This window comes from Hemibagrus wyckioides, linkage group LG29 (assembly GCF_019097595.1).
Source record: "Hemibagrus wyckioides isolate EC202008001 linkage group LG29, SWU_Hwy_1.0, whole genome shotgun sequence".
NCBI lineage: Eukaryota > Metazoa > Chordata > Actinopteri > Siluriformes > Bagridae > Hemibagrus > Hemibagrus wyckioides.
This window is the reverse complement of record NC_080738.1, coordinates 16,399,837-16,417,336: the sequence shown is the minus strand read 5'-3', so window position 1 is coordinate 16,417,336 and position 17,500 is coordinate 16,399,837. Positions and strand designations below refer to the sequence as shown.

At 42.0% G+C, this 17,500-nt stretch overlaps 1 protein-coding gene across 10 annotated transcripts in view; it reads right to left on the bottom strand.

Moving 5' to 3' along the window:
* Window positions 1-4,400: 4,400 nt before the first annotated feature.
* The window catches only part of LOC131349177 (sodium/potassium/calcium exchanger 2-like), a 65,689-nt gene continuing 52,589 nt past the window's right edge, over window positions 4,401-17,500 (bottom strand). For 8 of the 10 annotated variants that reach the window (XM_058384610.1, XM_058384613.1, XM_058384611.1 and 5 more), the window contains 4 exons: window positions 13,059-13,193; window positions 12,723-12,812; window positions 12,104-12,270; window positions 8,708-11,588 (listed from right to left, as the gene is read on the bottom strand). In XM_058384610.1, coding sequence (XP_058240593.1) covers window positions 11,339-11,588; window positions 12,104-12,270; window positions 12,723-12,812; window positions 13,059-13,193 — 642 coding nt within the window. In that variant the 3' untranslated portion in view covers window positions 8,708-11,338. Of the gene's footprint in view, window positions 4,830-8,707; window positions 11,589-12,103; window positions 12,271-12,722; window positions 12,813-13,058; window positions 13,194-17,500 lie in introns of those variants that run through there. The other 2 variants (XR_009204046.1, XR_009204045.1) reach the window with 2 other exon arrangements.

The following is a 17,500-nucleotide window of genomic DNA, read 5'->3' as shown; positions in this document are numbered from 1 at the left end:
CGGTCAGGGAGAAACTCTTCTAATGCAATGTTCTTCTGCCATTCCTTAAAAACTCCTTAATGTCTTCTATAAACGACATTAACCTGTTCCTCCTGAGAATCCAACATTAAAACCGAGTCTGACATGCAGTCGTCACTCGTCCCTTACCTTGTTTTTTCCTTTTGTTTGGAACTTTAAAAATAGACTCATCCACCATGTCCACGTCTCCCCTGTCCCCCTGCACTGGTGTAGTGTCCGGTGTTTCCGGGTGCTCGCTCTGTACCTCCGTGCCTGCCTCTGTAACCGGCCGAACTGTAGCTGCAGGGGGAACGACCCCAGCCGACTCAGCTGCGTCCTGCCTGGTCACTCAGAAACACCGGGGTCACTCTGCCTCTCAGGGCAGGCCCGAACAAGATGACCAGTTTTACCACATTTAAAACACTTTATGTCTGCATCAGAAGAAACAAAAATGTTGTAGTCAAATCCTTCAATAGAGAATTTAAAAACAGCATTCAGCTCCTTCTTTAAAAACCATGAAGACCATTCTCCTAAAAGAAACCAAGACTTACCAATAGCCTCGTCAGAAATAACATTGGGGAACTGAGGGGAGAAACCAGTATTGACTCATTACTGACCACAATACTCTTCTGAATCAGATTTCTGACCTTATCAACATTATTCAGAAACACCACAATGGCACTGTTCATTCTGGAGGCAGAGACGATGTTCTCATGCCCCACCACGTTACCGACTGCTAGATAACATTCCTCTACACTCGCCGGACACACGACACGGACACCGTGCCGGACACACGACACGGACACCGCGCCGGACACACGACACGGACACCGTGCCGGACACACAACACGGACACCGTGCCGGACACACGACACGGACACCGTGCCGGACACACAACACGGACACCGTGAATTGCAATTTAGTGGCAAAAAAATTTGGCAAACAGTCAACAGACAGACAGACAGAGAAAGAGAGAGAGAGCCAGACAGAGAAAGAGAGAGACAGACAGACAGAGAAAGAGAGAGAGAGACAGACAGAAAGAGAGAGAGAGACAGACAGAAAGAGAGAGAGAGAGAGACAGACAGAGAAAGAGAGAGAGGCAGAGAGAGAGAGAGATAAAGACAGAGAGAGAGAAGGAGGCAGAGAGAGAGAGACAGAGAGATAAAGACAGAGAGAGAGAGGGAGGCAGAGAGAGAGAGAGAGAGAGAGAGACAGAGAGAGAGAGAGGTTTTTGAAAAATAATTATCTACCTCTTCTTCATCACACAGATCCATCACTGATTATTTTCCTAGAAGAGACTGACTCTATAATAACTGTAGTGTTTTTTCCCCTCGTGTGTTTGGAGTTTGTCTTTTTCTCTCTTCTTTTCTCTCGGCTTTCTATCAGTCTCGTTTCTCCTCTTGAGTTTGCATGTTTGCTTAATGTAATTTATATAATTAAGAAGTTTCTAGGTTGTTTGTTTTTTTTCTGGAGGTTGACTAGTTTGTGTTAGTAGTGTGACTCTGAGTTTCTCGTTGCTCCTCCCCTCAATCATTTATTTGTCCATTACATTGCCCAGAGTTTGTAGATTTATCAGCAGAATCTAACCTGTAGATGATCTGATTAGATTTTGGTTGAATTCCAAACATGTTTAAAGTAGATCTTAAGGTTGTATCAGACCAGCAGATTAGCATGAGTCAGACATGTTAGCATCGGGGGCTTCCCCATTCACCCCAGCGATCTCCTCGTCTGAGCTAGCAGTTGTGGAAATAGCAGTTGCTATTTTTTTCTTCTTCTGTCTTTCTGCCTGACTCTGCACTTGCGGCTGTGGTTTAGTTGTTATGTGCTGTATTTTTGTTCTGAGTTTCCTGTTTTAGTTCACACCTCATTAACCAGCGCTCAGTTTCACACAAGCGGTCACCTCTGCAGCACAGCGTCTGTGGTCACAGACCCGTGCGACCTTACTCTTCGTTACGTCCTGTCACAAACACAAGAGCTGAAGGAACAACGTGAGTGAAGGCAACTACAAACCTCCAGAAAGGTACTAAAGAGGCTGTAACACTAACTCTTTAACCCAGTGTCCGAACTCTGAGTGGACAGGATGCTTCTGAAGTCTTCTCCAATGACCTATTACTGCTGAACACTTTCAAAACTATACGAATAAAATAAAGACATTTCCTCAGGCTTGGATGAGAAGAAGCTTTACTTTTTTTTCATCAAGACAATCCTTAACAAAAATAACACCAAAAATGGCACTCAAGTATGCAGGGTCAGGCCCGACGTGGTCAAGTGCACCCCCCACCCCCTGTACAAAAACCCCCTTTATTTATACTGGCATCCTTATCCCTCCTATCTGCCTCATGATCGTTTTGACTCGTTAGCAATCTTTTTTCTGAGAATTTCCTGATAAAAACAACTTATCCTCCCTTCCTTTAGTGTCTGTCTATATTTTTATTTGAACTGATAACCCTGTGGATACCAACCACTGACCTTCAGGTTAGACACAGCGTTTATGTTTATCATATCTGTTTAAGTAAGATCTGCCTCATTATTACAGGTTAGTATCATTTATTGATATTAGTTACTGCTCATGGTACCAGGAATTTATTTATTATTATTATTATTATTATTATTATTATTATTTCCCATACACTTGTATAATTTTATTGTGAGGATCATTGTGGTTATCTGACAGTTTAGTCATTTTCTCCGACTCTTAAGGGAGGATGCTCTCCTTATTGCTATGCCACGGCTCTCTCATTCACGCTGTCCTATTCTTTTCTGTCAGTTTACCTTAATTTACTTAATTTGAAAGTTTTTACTTCATGTACTCTCACGTATCAGACCCTAGTTTCACCCCATCTGTGCTCGACTTTATACAGTAAATACGGTATTTTGGTGTTTTCCTCACTGGTCTTAGTATCAGCCACTAGAATGGTTCTTTTTTTATACACAGCTTACAGTGGTACATGAGCATCATATCTCTTCAGCTTCTCTTCACTCTGTGATGTCCACCTATACCAAGCTTCTGCATAATGTGTTTTATGAATTTTACTTCTAATTTCATATATCCGGTGGTTTTGCACCCTCACGCTGTCGTATGAGTCTCATACCTTATTGCTGTCATCTCTGCAGCCTGTCATGTCCTTCTTCTCTACTGTGCTCAAGGCACATGTCCATGTTGATGACTGAGCGTCTTTATCATGTTTCACTCCACAGTGGAGGTTAATATGAAGCTCAGATGAAAGTAGACACTCAGGACTTTACAAATTTGTCGTGTTTCAGAAGGATTTCTGATTTTCTCTAGACTACTACCCAGATTGCAAAACAGGTCTGGCTCAGATCTGGCCCACACAATGCACTTACACTCGGCCCACATACCACAAAGAATGGTGGCCCATATCTGGTTTGTCAGATGTGGTCAAACAATGGCCAGCACAAGGCCAGCACTGGGCCACACCACATAAACCAAACCATAACCAGGCCACATCTGGCATGCCATCATATAAACAGTGCCATCACTGCCAGACCTGGTCTGCATCTGGTTGACATACCACTTGCCATGCCAGAACTCAGCCAGCTGTGCCGGCTTAATGGCAGATCTGGCCCAGACCCGTCTGCTGTGTGGGTAGAGGTGATATTTTCATAACAACATTTTTTTCCCACAGAAATGTTTTTATCTTCAAAGTAAATGTTGATTTCAAACCCATTTCTGCTCTCTGAGATGTTCTCCAAGTTCCATCTAAAAAGCAGCTGAGATTTCATCTTCAGCCAGTAAATGTTTAGCTGTAAATTGGTCATTTGTCGCCCTCTAGTGTGATCACAGGGCAGTTAATTCTCTCTTCATAACACAATACACTGATTATGACATTATGACCATCTGCCTAACATTGTGTCGGTCCCCCTTTTGCTGACCCGTCCTGCACTGTGTATTCTGACCCCTTTCTATCAGAACCAGCATTAACTTCTTCAGCAGTTTGATCAACAGTACCTCGTCTGTTGGATCGGATCACGGGGTCAGCTTTCACTCCCCAAAGAGCCTTGACCGCCCATGACCCTGTCGCTGGTTCACCACCGTTCCTTCCTTGGAGCACTTTTGATAGATACTGACCACTGCAGCCCGGGAACACCCCACAAGAGCTGCAGTTTTGGAGAAGTTCTGATCCAGTGGTCTAGCCATCACAATTTGGTCCTTCGTCAAACTCAAATCCTTACGCTTGTCCATTTTTCCTGCTTCTAACATCAACTTTGAGGACAAAATCTTGACTTTCTGTCTAATATATCCCACCCACTAACAGGTGCCATGATGAGGAGATCATCAGTCACTTGATTTATTTTAAAATCAGATACCTCATTGCTGGAAATTACAGTGCGCAGTTGAAGTAGTTTCCTAAATTTAAAACCAAGCCAAACACGTTTTCATTATATTTATCTTTATTTCATTTATTACATACTTTGCATTTATACATAGACTCTTTTCTTTTACACAAGTTACATGATCCAGTGTGTGTGTGTGTGTGTGTGTGTGTGTGTAATATGTATCTGTACACATTCAGTGATGAAAATGAGGTGTGTGAGGCGTTTGCGTTAAATCCAGTCTCTGTGATGATGATGACGATGATGATGATGAAGATGATGAACCAAGTGAGCCGGCATTCTGCGTTCGTGCCGAAAAATAAAACCCCACAGCTCTGAGCGTGTGTAGAAAAAATGTCCGTTGTTGTCCAAACGGGAATAAAAATTTCCTGTTATTTCTCTCTTGAGCTGAATTCAGCACTACAGTCCAGGTGAACGCTGACCATCCGCATGTAGGTTACAGTGTTCTGCAATGTAGATGGAGTCCTAAAAAACATCTAAAATGTGTTTATACAATCATTGAGTGTGAGCGTGCAAAAAATAAATAAATAAATAAAATAATTTTTTTTTCAATCACAAATACACTGCACTTCAAAGGTTTGGGATGTACCTGTAAAGAATTATCATTTAAGAAAAATACAAACTCGAACTAATTAATAAATTACAAACTAAAACATTTTTATATGTCATAGATAAGTATGTTTTTTAAAATACTTTATTATATTTTTTGGGGAATAAAAGTTTCTTCAAATGCGGAGTTATGTTCAAGTAATTCGAGATTGAATGTTTCATAGTTTAAATTTTACTCTATTCTGTTATATTTCATACTGGAGGAGTTTTAAAAAATTAGTTCACATTTATTATAAAGAAATTGGCCTGTAAATCTGTATACATAATAATAATAATAATAATAATAATAATAATAATAAAACATGACATTAAATTGAGAACATTCATTCCAAATATTTGAGAATTGTCCAGTTTCCACTATGGAGCTATTTTGCTGTCAGAAGTAATCATATGTTTAAAAATTTTATTTCATTTTATTTTATTTTATTTTTTAAAATATTGTATATGAATCACATCGATAACATATCTCTGCTCATGCTACACATTTATTAGCCGCTTATCATGTGCCAGAATACGCATCTCTCCTATATCTCTTTGTTTTTTAACTGAAACACCTCACTAGTGTAGTATTCTCAGGGGTGAGGCTATGTTAATGAGAGCCGAATGGGCGGAGCCGGCAGGGTAGCTACAGATAGCTAACGCACCTCAGCTAGAAAATAGAAATTTCGAGTTTGAGTATCGAAACTCAAGTTTTGACGATTTCTTCATTTTCTGTTGTCGTGATGTGTTTATATTTCTAATTCAACATTTAGCGCAAACCTTTCGGCGTCGCTACGACAGTTCCAGAGGCCGCGCTGTTTGTTTTTTTGTTGTTGTAAATAAGACGTGAGGAGAATTTCGCCATGTAATAAATAGCAAGTTTATTTAGTTTTCCCAACAGAAAAAGTTTCCATTGTAGTTTGTCGCAACATTTCCAGTAACAGAAAATGTAGATTTATCTGCTAAGTTTCATCTGCTAAGTCTGCTAAGAATTTAACAGGAAGTTTTGCTAAAGCATTTGAAGTCATTAAAGTCAAATTCTATTGCAAAAACCAACACATTATAAAGTGTTCAAATGTTTTCTGTGAAAAAGATTTAGATTTCTGAAATAAAAGTAATTACTTTTGACAGGAAAATGAACTCCATAGTTGTTGTTTTTTTTTTTTGCATTTAAAGTGTTTTGCCCTTCAATACGCTAGCTGCAGGTTCCAGTAACTGAGCTGTTGAGATAAAAAAAAAAACACAAACTAAATGTCTCTCTGCATGCCAGAGGTGAAAGATGGAGGAGAAACATCTGTACTACAGAATCAGAAAATAAAGTCCAGCTTTCTGTCATGGAAGCATACAGTGGATGAAGAACATCACGTAGCAAAGTGTGATGATTTCTTACAGAAAATTCCAGTTGGATTCCCAAATTCCCAGTGGGAACTCCAGTTCATAGAAATTTGAGTTTTTGTTTATGTTCAATTTTTAAGAGCTGAAATCCAAACCATATCTGAATCACTGCTGGGTTTCTGCTGTATGTTTAAGGTCTCAAGAAGTTTCTAGTTTCAAGATTCATATTAGAATTATATGGGATAATTTTATTATCTTAATTCTGTTTTTCTACATATCCCGGCTGAGGAAGTTGGGGTCAGAGTGCAAGGGGCAGCGATGATACAGTGCCTCTGGAGCAGAGAGGCCTTGCTCATATACCCAGTATTGGCAACTTGGTGGTGCTGGGGCTTGAACCCTGATCAGCAACCACTTGAGCCACCACTGCCCCTATACAGAAGTAAATCTAATATTATTATAGAGTATGATCGTATTTCTAAGCTCATTTTATTGCATTTTTATCAATTAGCCAGTTTATACCAGTTAAAGCCAGTTTCTACCAGTTCAAGTCAGTGTATAACCAGTTTATACCAGTTAAAGCCAGTTTATAGCCAATTTATACCAGTTAACATCAATTTATAACCAGTTTATACCAGTTAAAGCCAGTTTATACCCAGTTTATACCAATTAAAGCCAGTTTATAGCCAGGGTATACCAGTTAAAGTCAGTTTATAGTCAGTTTATACCAGTTAAAGTCAGTTTATACCAGTTAAAGTCAGTTTATAGCCAGTTTATAGCCAGTTTATACCAGTTTATACCAGTTAAAAACAGTTTATAGCCAGTTTATACCAGTTAAAGTCAGTTTATAGCCAGTTTATACCAGTTAACGTCAATTTATAAGCAATTTATACCAGTTAAAGTAGGTTTATATCCAGTTAAAGTCAGTTTATAGCTAGTTTATATCAGTTAAAGTCAGTTTATATCCAGTTTATACCAGTTAACGTCAATTTATCACCAGTTTATACCAGTTAAAGTCAGTTTATATCCAGTTTATACCAGTTAACGTCAATTTATCACCAGTTTATACCAGTTAAAGTCAGTTTATATCCAGTTAAAATCAGTTTATAGCCAGTTTATACCAGTTAAAGTCAGTTTATATCCAGTTAAAATCAGTTTATAGCTAGTTTATACCAGTTAACGTCAATCTATAGCCAGTTAACCAGAGTTACCAGTAAAATGGATTTAGAGGATTCAGTGATTCCAGTATGATTTGGATTCTTATGGATCAGTAATTATGACATGGCTGTGTTGGTACTTAACTGAAATTCTGTGGGAATCTTAATGAAATTTTCCACGTGTGAAACAGCACACACACACACATATTGAAACACACACACACACACACACACACACACATGTTTAACCCTGTGCTGTAAAAAGTTAGTGTGTCAGTGATGAATCAATATGGTTACTGTGTGAGTGTGTATGGTGATTAGTCATGATGTCATGCTGATGAGATAAACCATTCTGATTGGCTGCTGAGTTCGGACCGATATGTTCTAAGCGCTAGAGACTGTATAAGGGAGCATATGGCTAAAATTTTAACGCCGTAAAAGGTCAGAGACTCGGTCCACGTCAGTCCAAACCTTCTGCTCTACAACCATAAACAGACGGGGTTTTTTTTGTCCCTTTTTCTGTACAAAAACGTGTAGGAAACTCTCCGAAGGAAGTGGGAATGTGGCTAGCAGTGGAGTATTCAATGTTAATATTCATGAGGGTGATAAATAGGCTACATATTGTGAACTACGATGTGGAAATACTTTTGAAAATCTGTTTGCGTTCCAAGCTTTGAATATTTTAATGAGATTATTGCACATAGCCTCTTCAGTGTGAGAGATTATATAATATATATATTTATTTCAATTTATTTATATATATATTTATATATAAGAACTATCTACAGGCTAGTTTGACACTGAACTATGTCTATAAGCATCTACTCAACAGTCCGCTCTTGTGTTTTTTTTTACTCTTGCATACTATTTTAGGAGGCTAATCTATGTTATCTGTATACACCGTTACGTGCTGGAGTGTGAAATGGGCGTGTGCCGAGTTACAGATCATGAATCTTTTTTTTTTCTTTCTTTTTTAAATCTCGTGATGATTATTTTCAATACTGCACTTCAACTAGTTCTACTCGCTATATCGATTATCGTAGCAACAGCCATGTGGAATTGTGACTCGGACACTTGACACACAAGCAAAATTAACAGAGTGGGTGAGTCGTAAAAGGGAGGTGGAGGATGGGTGGGATGATCGGGGGATTTGTAAGATGGGTGGCATGGTCAGGCGATGGGAGGATTGAAGGGTTGGTCAGGGGATAGAAAAGTGGGAGATTTGGTTGGGGGATGGGCGGATTAGATAGTTGGTCGGGGAATGGTCGGATAGGAGAGTTGGTCGGGGAATGGTCGGATGGGAGAGTTTGTTGGGGGATGGGTGAGATGGTCGGGGGTGGTCGGATGGGTGAGATGGTTGGGGAATGGTCAGATAGAAAAGTTGGTCAGGGGATGGTCGGATGGGAGAGTTAGTGGGGGAATGGTCGGATGGGAGAGTTGGTGGGGGGATGGTCGGATGGGAGAGTTGGTGGGGGAATGGTCGGATGGGAGAGTTAGTGGGGGAATGGTCGGATGGGAGAGTTGGTGGGGGGATGGTCGGATGGGAGAGTTGGTAGGGGGGATGGTCGGATGGGAGAGTTGGTAGGGGGGATGGTCGGATGGGAGAGTTGGTAGGGGGGATGGTCGGATGGGAGAGTTGGTGGGGGGATGGTCGGATGGGAGAGTTGGTGGGGGGATGGTCGGATGGGAGAGTTGGTGGGGGGATGGTCGGATGGGAGAGTTGGTGGGGGAATGGTAGGATGGGAGAGTTGGTCAGGAAATGGTCGGATGGGTGAGTTGGTCAGGGGATGGTTGGATGGTTGAGATTGTCCGGGGATGGGTGGACAGTTGGATGGGTGAGATGGTTGGGGGACGGTCGGAAGGGTGGGATAGGAAAGATGGTTGGGAGTTGGTCGGCTGGGTGAGTTTGTTGGGGGATGGGTGAGATGGTCGGGGAATGGTCAGATGGGTGAGGTGGTCGGATGGGTGAGATGGTTTGGGAATGGTCAGATAGAAAAGTTGGTCAGGGGATGGTCATACGGGAGAGTTGGTCAGGGGATGGTCAGATGGTTGAGATTGTCAAGGGGATTGTCAAGGTGGATAGTCGGATGGGTGAGACAGTTGGGGGATGGGTGAGATGGTTGGGGGTTGGTCAGATGGCTTAGACTGTCGGGGATAGGAAATGGGCGGGGGAGGGGTGTTTAAAAAAACAACCATCTGTACATTAAAAATGGTGCCCGAATGCACTCAAAACCTTCTTGTCTCATCCATCATCATTTTTGTTGTCTGTTTTTTTTAAATTCACGCTTTCTCTGTAAAAACATCAGAGCGTCCATCCCAGGAGTGATCGTTAGAGAACATCTTGAGTCTATGTGAAGCTGCATGGGTTAGTGCTCATGTAGCAAACGTAGCTGCAGATCGTCGCCCGTGAGACGATTGCGGAGAAAATTCTGAGGTTTCAGATTCAATGAAGAAAATGCTGTGCATAGCACATCCTGATCTGACTCTCTCTCTCTCTCTCTCTCTCTCTTAGGATTCATTTACAACACTAGTGCTGAGTGATCGTTTTACCCACTGGGAAAAAAAAAACCCTGTAACAGCGTTTAAAACCTTTTTTAGATTTAAATTTAAATTCACAAAAATGCTCTTTAAAAAATCACTTTTAGCTCAACTACAAATAAAAATCTTGTCGCTTTTTTATTTAAATTGAAAACACCCGTTTTCTTTCCATCCTCCATTTTTCTTGTTTGAATCTAAATATTGTTAGGGGTCAAAGACACAACAACAGGAGCAGAATAACAGCCAATGTTTAGTGACAATCGTAATCAAATTATTACTTTAATAAAAAATAATGAATTTGAGTAGAAAACATCCCACAGTTTAGTATAAAGTCATAGAATTAACCCCTTAAAGTCACAGTTTCTTATTTTTCTTTAAAGTAGTTATACAATAAAAAATAACTATGAATTAATAAATAATTGCTATGAATTAATAAATAATTTTAGCTTAACTTTTATTTTATTTTATTTTATTTTATTTTATTTTATTTTATTTTATTTTATTTTATTTTATTTATTGCTGTGTTCACTTCATCACATCACTAATGCTTCTTACAGACTGTTGATTTATTTTTTCTTTACTAGAGGGCAACAAAATGGTGTAAATTCGTGGCATGGTTTCCATGGCAACAGCACATCGCGTTTTCATCTGCCCTTTTCCATTCTGGTCATTAGTTTTTATTTACCTGATTTAAAGGAAAGCATGCTTTCTGATGGAAATTGACCCCTTTTCTCATGATGGAATACTTTGAAATATTAAATATAAATATTTGAAATCATTTTATTGGTTAATGGAAAGCATTAGGATGGTTTTTTCTTTCTTGAACTGTGTTGAAAATCTAGGTCTAGATATTTGCAGAATTGCCGTAGTAAACATTTTTGCTTTATGTTCAAGTTGTAAAAGAACATAGTACAAATTATTTCATAAAATAATATAAAAAGTATATTATACTCAATACCTTAGTTTTTGATGGTTCTTTTCTGTTACAGTTCCAGGAACCGTTTTGTGACGTATCGCTCAGCACTAGCAGCTAACTAACTTCCTGAAAACACGACTCTAGCAGATTCGTTGTCCGGAAATTCGCACAACAACACACAGAGACATCCAGCTGTTCCAGCTGAAGGATGAAGGGCAGGGCTGTGATGAGAGGAAAGCAGGTTCGGAGAGAGAGATGGACGAGGCTTCGGCTGATATCAGGAGTGTTTCGTGAGGCGGCGTGTAAACAGACGCTGATGTGTTAAAGGGGTCGATTTTTTAAAGGAACTACAGCTTGAGGTTCAGGTTCAATTTTAACTTCCTGCTTCGATGAGAAGGGGCGGAGCTTCGCCGAAAGGGTGCTTTGCTGGACTGAGTGTGCGAGCGAAGTTGCGTCAGATGGAAACGGGGCAGACGATGATCTTGTCCTCCAGCATGACGCTGACCACCAGGAAGACCACATAGAGGAGGAACATGATGAAGCCCAGCAGCTTGCTCATCTTCCACTTGCAGGCGGCGATGGAGATGATGACGAAGAGGAGCATGAGGAAGAGGAGCACGATGGCACAGAAGAGGCCGTTGCTGCTGACCTCCACGGGACTCATACCGTTCGCCAGAGAGAACATGAGCCACGGGAATGGCAGCCTGAGGAGAGACAGGAGAGCACGGCATCATCGCTACCTTCCAGTGACACCTTTATTCTCTAAAGCTGACAGGAAGAACCACAAGAGGGGACTTGCACAGTGATGCCATAGAAGAACCATTGTTGGTTCCCCAAAGAACCTTTCAGTGAATGGTTTTTAATAACCTACTTATTTTTATAGTCTGGAGAACCTTCTTCATCCAGGAATGTTTTCTATTAAACAAAAGATATTTTCTTTATGGAACTAAGAAAAAAGTGATTCTTTTAGGAAGGATTTATTATGAGTTTCTTTAAGGAACCAAAAAATGTTCTTCTTTGGCATCATTGTCTCTTTATTTATTTATTTATGAGTGTATTTTTTAGAATGAAGAGGTTCTAGTTTTTCCAAAATATCTGCCAAAATGTTGATGTGAGGACGTTTGATCCTTTCCAATCAGTGTGAGATCCTATAATTCTTTTTCTACTTCTTCTTCATCTTCTATGAAGCCTGTATGCAGGCGTGTGTCATGGTTCTTACCCTACGGTGATGTCGAAGATGTTGGAGCCGACCGAACTGGACACCGCCATGTCTCCGAGACCTTTCCGGGCCACGATGACACTGGTGATGAGATCCGGGATGGAGGTTCCAGCTGCCAGGATGGTCAGCCCCATGATCTCCTCTGTGATGCCAATGGTCTCGCCAACCTGCACAGGATAAAGAGAGAGAGAAACCCGGCAGCACTGAGTTAGATCAACGTCATAATTCCTTCTGCTTCCCAACTTCACAAACTGCCAAACTTTCCTCCGGAGACACATTGGCCTACACGTCGTTACTGACAAAAGAGGAAGGAAAAAATCAAGCCAATTTAAATCCTTGAGTCATTCTTCCTCAGGCCACTGAGTCATAAAACAGCGGTGGCATTTTTGGCAGTTGCAGGACGAGGTGTTGCTGATCCGGCTGATGTCATTCTCCAGAATTAGAGAAGAACTTTCGGCTCGCGCTCACTTGGGAAAACTTTGTTATCTGCTCGCATCGAGTCCCTGGGGGCCTGAAGTCTGTGTTAGCTCTATCCTGCATAGTGTGTGTGTGTGTGTGTATATGCATATATGAGGTGTGTGGAGTCACAATTTTGCCTTGTGTGTTTTGTTTCCTGTACCTGATGAGCCAGAAACACCATCAGGTAAGAGAAGCAAGCGATCCAGCAGATGGCACCCAGGAACGTGACGGGGAAAAACTTCTTGGACGTCTACAACAAAAAAACATAAATAACCATCATTACTCTTCATTTTCATCTTTTCCTCAATGCTTCGACTCGAGTTAATAAAGGTGTTTATTATATTTAAATTTATTGTAGTTTAACTTTACGCTCCTGCTTCAACCTTCAGGGCACTTCAGCGCCCCTAGTGGCTGCAGAGTTACACTGCATTCACTCATTCATGTAGGAAGAGCAGGAGGATGGAGAGTGGTAGCTGTGTATTAAACACACACTCACTGGTTTACGGACGTCGGGCAGCGTGATCCACAGCGGGAAGACGATGGGGAGGAGGAAGAGATACGTGAAACGCTTACGGCTGCTCTCGGGCCACGACAGGCTCAGGGGCTGATCTTCCTCATCGTCTTCGTCACCCTGTTCGAAATGGATAAAAGTCGAACTGTTATGTCATGGCATACACATACACACACACACACACACACACACACACACACACTCCAATTAGAGCGGTGTATATTCCCACTTGGATTGCTTGCCTGAGCATGCCATGTAAGCTAGGTGCGCCAGGTTCATCCCCTGAGACTGAAGTTCTGACTTTATCTTTATCTTATGATAAAACATTTCTATGCCAATGGGCGTGGTCTCCAGCATAGCCCCGCCCACACTCATCACGTCTCTGCATTACAGGAGATTTTGGAGTGACGTGCTTGTTCCCTTTCTAACACACTTTACTGTGTTGCTTTACTCTGTCGCGCGTCTATTCGTTGGTCTGGTCGCAGAGATCCTGCAGGACGCGTGTGGACTCTGCTGAACCGACTGGTCACCTGGTTACTTGTTGTAACCTTGGTGATCAGAGCCGGGGGGGGGGGGGAGCTTGCGTGTACACCCACACACTCTCTCTCACACACACACTCTTTCAGGCTCAGATGCAAATGCACACACATGCACACACACACACACACATACACACACACACACACACACACACACACACATACACACACACACACTCGCATTTCCATTAATGTCTCTGACAGAAGGAACTGCACCGAAAATGGGTCAAGTGCCTGGAACAGGCGGCACGAAGGCAACTCTGACAGCGTGAACATGTTCCCAGAGGAGGTTTCTTTCTCTCTCTCACTCTCTCTCTCTCTCTCTCTCTCTCTCACACACACACACACACTTCCATTACATATACTGTATATATATAGTCACTATAGATACATAAATCTATCCACATCAGTAACCACACAGCAGTTTATTGAAATATTTATACATGTTATGTATTGGTTTATTGACAGGATCCTGCGCTCTCATTGCCGTGGCCCAGGTTCGAATCCCAAACAGGGCGCTAACCCAGTCACTGAAGAGTTAACTCTCAGTGCCGCCGATCCCAAACCACAACAACAAAGTTTAGCGGTTTATTGAAGGATTTCAGGCTGTAACATGCTTTAATTTAAAGGGGCGGGGCATCTGTATGTCGAGTCGTTCTGATTGGACAGCAAGTTACCTGCTCGCTATAAATGACATTATAATAAAAATGAGATAATCAGTTGTGTGTACGACTAGGTTGTCACGGATACATGCTTGTTCCATCGATGGTGCCGTGTTCCGGTCTCGCCTTCTTCAGCTAGTTATTGTTTCTATTGTCTCCTGATTATAATTACCCACTGTGCAGTGAGGCATGTGGAGTATTTCATGTTCCAACTCTATATTAGCTTAAAGAAATATTTCTGCTTGAAGATGATGGAATGCTGTGGTAAAAAAACAAAAACAGTTCAGTAAGTATTGTTTTGTTTTGTTTTCTTGTTGAATTCTTGTTGTGTAACTGGTGTAGGTCAGTTTATCAGTGTGAGACGTTTCTCTCTGTCAGCAAACTGCCAGGAAAAGTTGTGGAAGAAACAGACGGTGTGACGGGGACCGACTCGGTCTGAGTGCATGTGTGATAAAACTCCCAAATCTGTCTGAGACTCAGACACACGGTGCAAAGCTGCTGATCGCTGGCTGGAGTTTCCATGTCGTGTAGCGCTGATGCTCACAGTCTCTCTCTGTCTGAGCTCGGAAACTCTTTTCATCCAATTCAACTCTAATTCATTAGAGTTATTATAACCACTGAGAGGTGAAGTGAATCAGACTGATGATCTCCTCATCATGGCACCTGTTAGTGGGTGGGATATATTAGGCAGCAGGTCAACATTTTGTCCTCAAAGTTGATGTTAGAAGCAGGAAAAATGGACAAGCGTAAGGATTTGAGCTTTGAGTTTGATGAAGGGCCAAATTGTGATGGCTAGACCACTGGATCAGAGCATCTCCAAAACTGCAGCTCTTGTGGGGTGTTCCCGGTCTGCAGTGGTCAGTATCTATCAAAAGTGGTCCAAGGAAGGAACAGTGGTGAACCGGAGACAGGGTCATGGATGGTCAAGGCTCACTGATGCATGTGGGGAGTGAAGGCTGACCCGTGTGATCCGATTCAACAGACAAGCTACTGTTGATCAAACTGCTGAAGAAGTTCTGATAGAAAGGGGTCAGAATACACAGTGCTGCATAGCCTCAGACCAGTCATGCTGACCCCTGTGCACCACAGAAAGCACCGACAATGGGCACGTGAGCATCAGAACTGGACCACGGAGCAATGGAAGAAGGTGGTCTGGTCTGATGAATCACATGGCACTAGGATGCACTATTGAAAGAAGGCAAGGTTTTGTGTCTCAGGAGTCGAGGCTACTCTGAGCAGTGTCTGAGTGCTCTGTTTATAGTGTGTGTGTGTGTCCAGGTGGACTTGATCAGTGTATCACAAGTTGGAGTCTCAGGACCATGTGCTCAATCAAATGTAAATGATGTGTTCTAGAAGTAGGTGTGGCTCGGAGGCGGAGTTGTGGGCGGGGCTTGTGCAGCTACTAGACATTACGCTGCATGTAGAAAAGTGGAGAAAAACAGACGGATGCTAACAACGAGCTAGTGAGCTAGTGGTATCTACAGTGGCCATTTTGTTCTGATGTCACTTGCGGAACTCGGTGACGAGAAGACCATCCGGAGTTCCCGAGTAGGAATTACGAGTTCGGGGAGTGTTTTTTTCCAGTCCCTCCCCTGGTCTAACTTCTTTGTGTGTTGTGTTAATATCCAGGCTACGCTCTGGTTCCTGAGTGTTCTTTGTGTGACGCTGCACGCTCATTAGCTATGCGTCGTGTGCAGAACGCTATTGCACATTGTTGTTGATCTCCTTCTTGTTGTTCTCGGGCGGCGGCTCATTAACAGGACTGCTGAATCAGAACAGTCAGCTCACTGAAGAACAGCCTGTGTGTGTGTGTGTGTAGGTGTGAGTCAGTGAGAAATCTCCATCTTTAACACACTCCCAGGTGATCAGTGGCTCCTGGTTTGCGTGAGATGGGAAAAGCATCCAGAAATAAAACACACACACACATACACACACACACATTAAACTCAGGTAGATAAAAAATATTGCAATAATAAATAAATAAATAAACAAACAAACATTATTTACATTCAAAAAGTGTTAAAAGAGAAAGAAAAAAACAAAACATAGTAAAAAAATAGAAAAATAATATTTAATAAATAAATAATTAATTAAAAGGTAATAAATAAAGAAAGAAAGAGAGAAAATATTTTTGACAAAAGAAAAGAAAAAGAAAAAAACAATAACAGATAATAAATAATGGTGAGAAATATTTTTGAGATGGAAGTGAGGAAGTTCTCCAGAGTGGAGTCAAAAACTTGAACTTTTAATTTCCTAAATCCGTTTTCTCTCGTCTCCATGGTAACTGAGGTGCGAGTGCGTTCCTTTGTCATTTTCACATAAACGCATAGCTGCAATAATGGCTGCAGTTTGAGGTGTTGGCTTTTACACTGACCTTGAGCTTGTGTGTGTGTGTGTGTGAGAGAGAGAGAGAGAGAGAGAGAGAGAGAGAGAGCTCAGGGGCAGTGAGCAGGAGGAGTGGTGTAATTACTGAGCAGGAGCATCACTCACATCTCTTGCATCACTTGCATCTCTTGCATCACTTGCATCTCTTGCATCACTTGCATCTCTTGCATCACTTGCATCTCTCGCATCTCTTGCTTGACTCACATCTCTCGCATCTCTTGCATCACTCGCATCTCTCGCATCACTCACATCTCTCGCATCACTCACATCTCTCGCATCACTCGCAACTCGTGCATCACTCGCATCTCTTGCTTCACTCACATCTCTCGCATCTCTTGCTTCACTCACATCTCTCGCATCACTCACATCTCTTGCTTCACTCACATCTCTCGCATCTCTTGCTTCACTCACATCTCTCGCATCTCTTGCTTCACTCACATCTCTTGCTTCACTCACATCTCTCGCATCTCTTGCTTCACTCACATCACTCGCATCTCTTGCTTCACTCACATCACTCGCATCTCTTCCATAACTTGCATCTCTCACATCACTCACATCTCTTGCTTCACTCACATCTCTCGCATCATTCGCATCACTCGCATCTCTGGTATCACTTGCATCTCTCGCATCATTTGCATCTCTCACATCACTCGCAGGTGCAAAGCCAGCACCGCTGCTTCCTGCCAGACTCACACAGGTGCATCGTGGGACATGAGCGTGGGCTGCCGAAAATAGATCCAGCGGGAGTTTGGCAAAGAGGAGAGCAAAGTGTCAGCAAAACCTCTCTCTCTCTCTTTCTCTCTCACACACACAAACACACACACACACACATACACACACA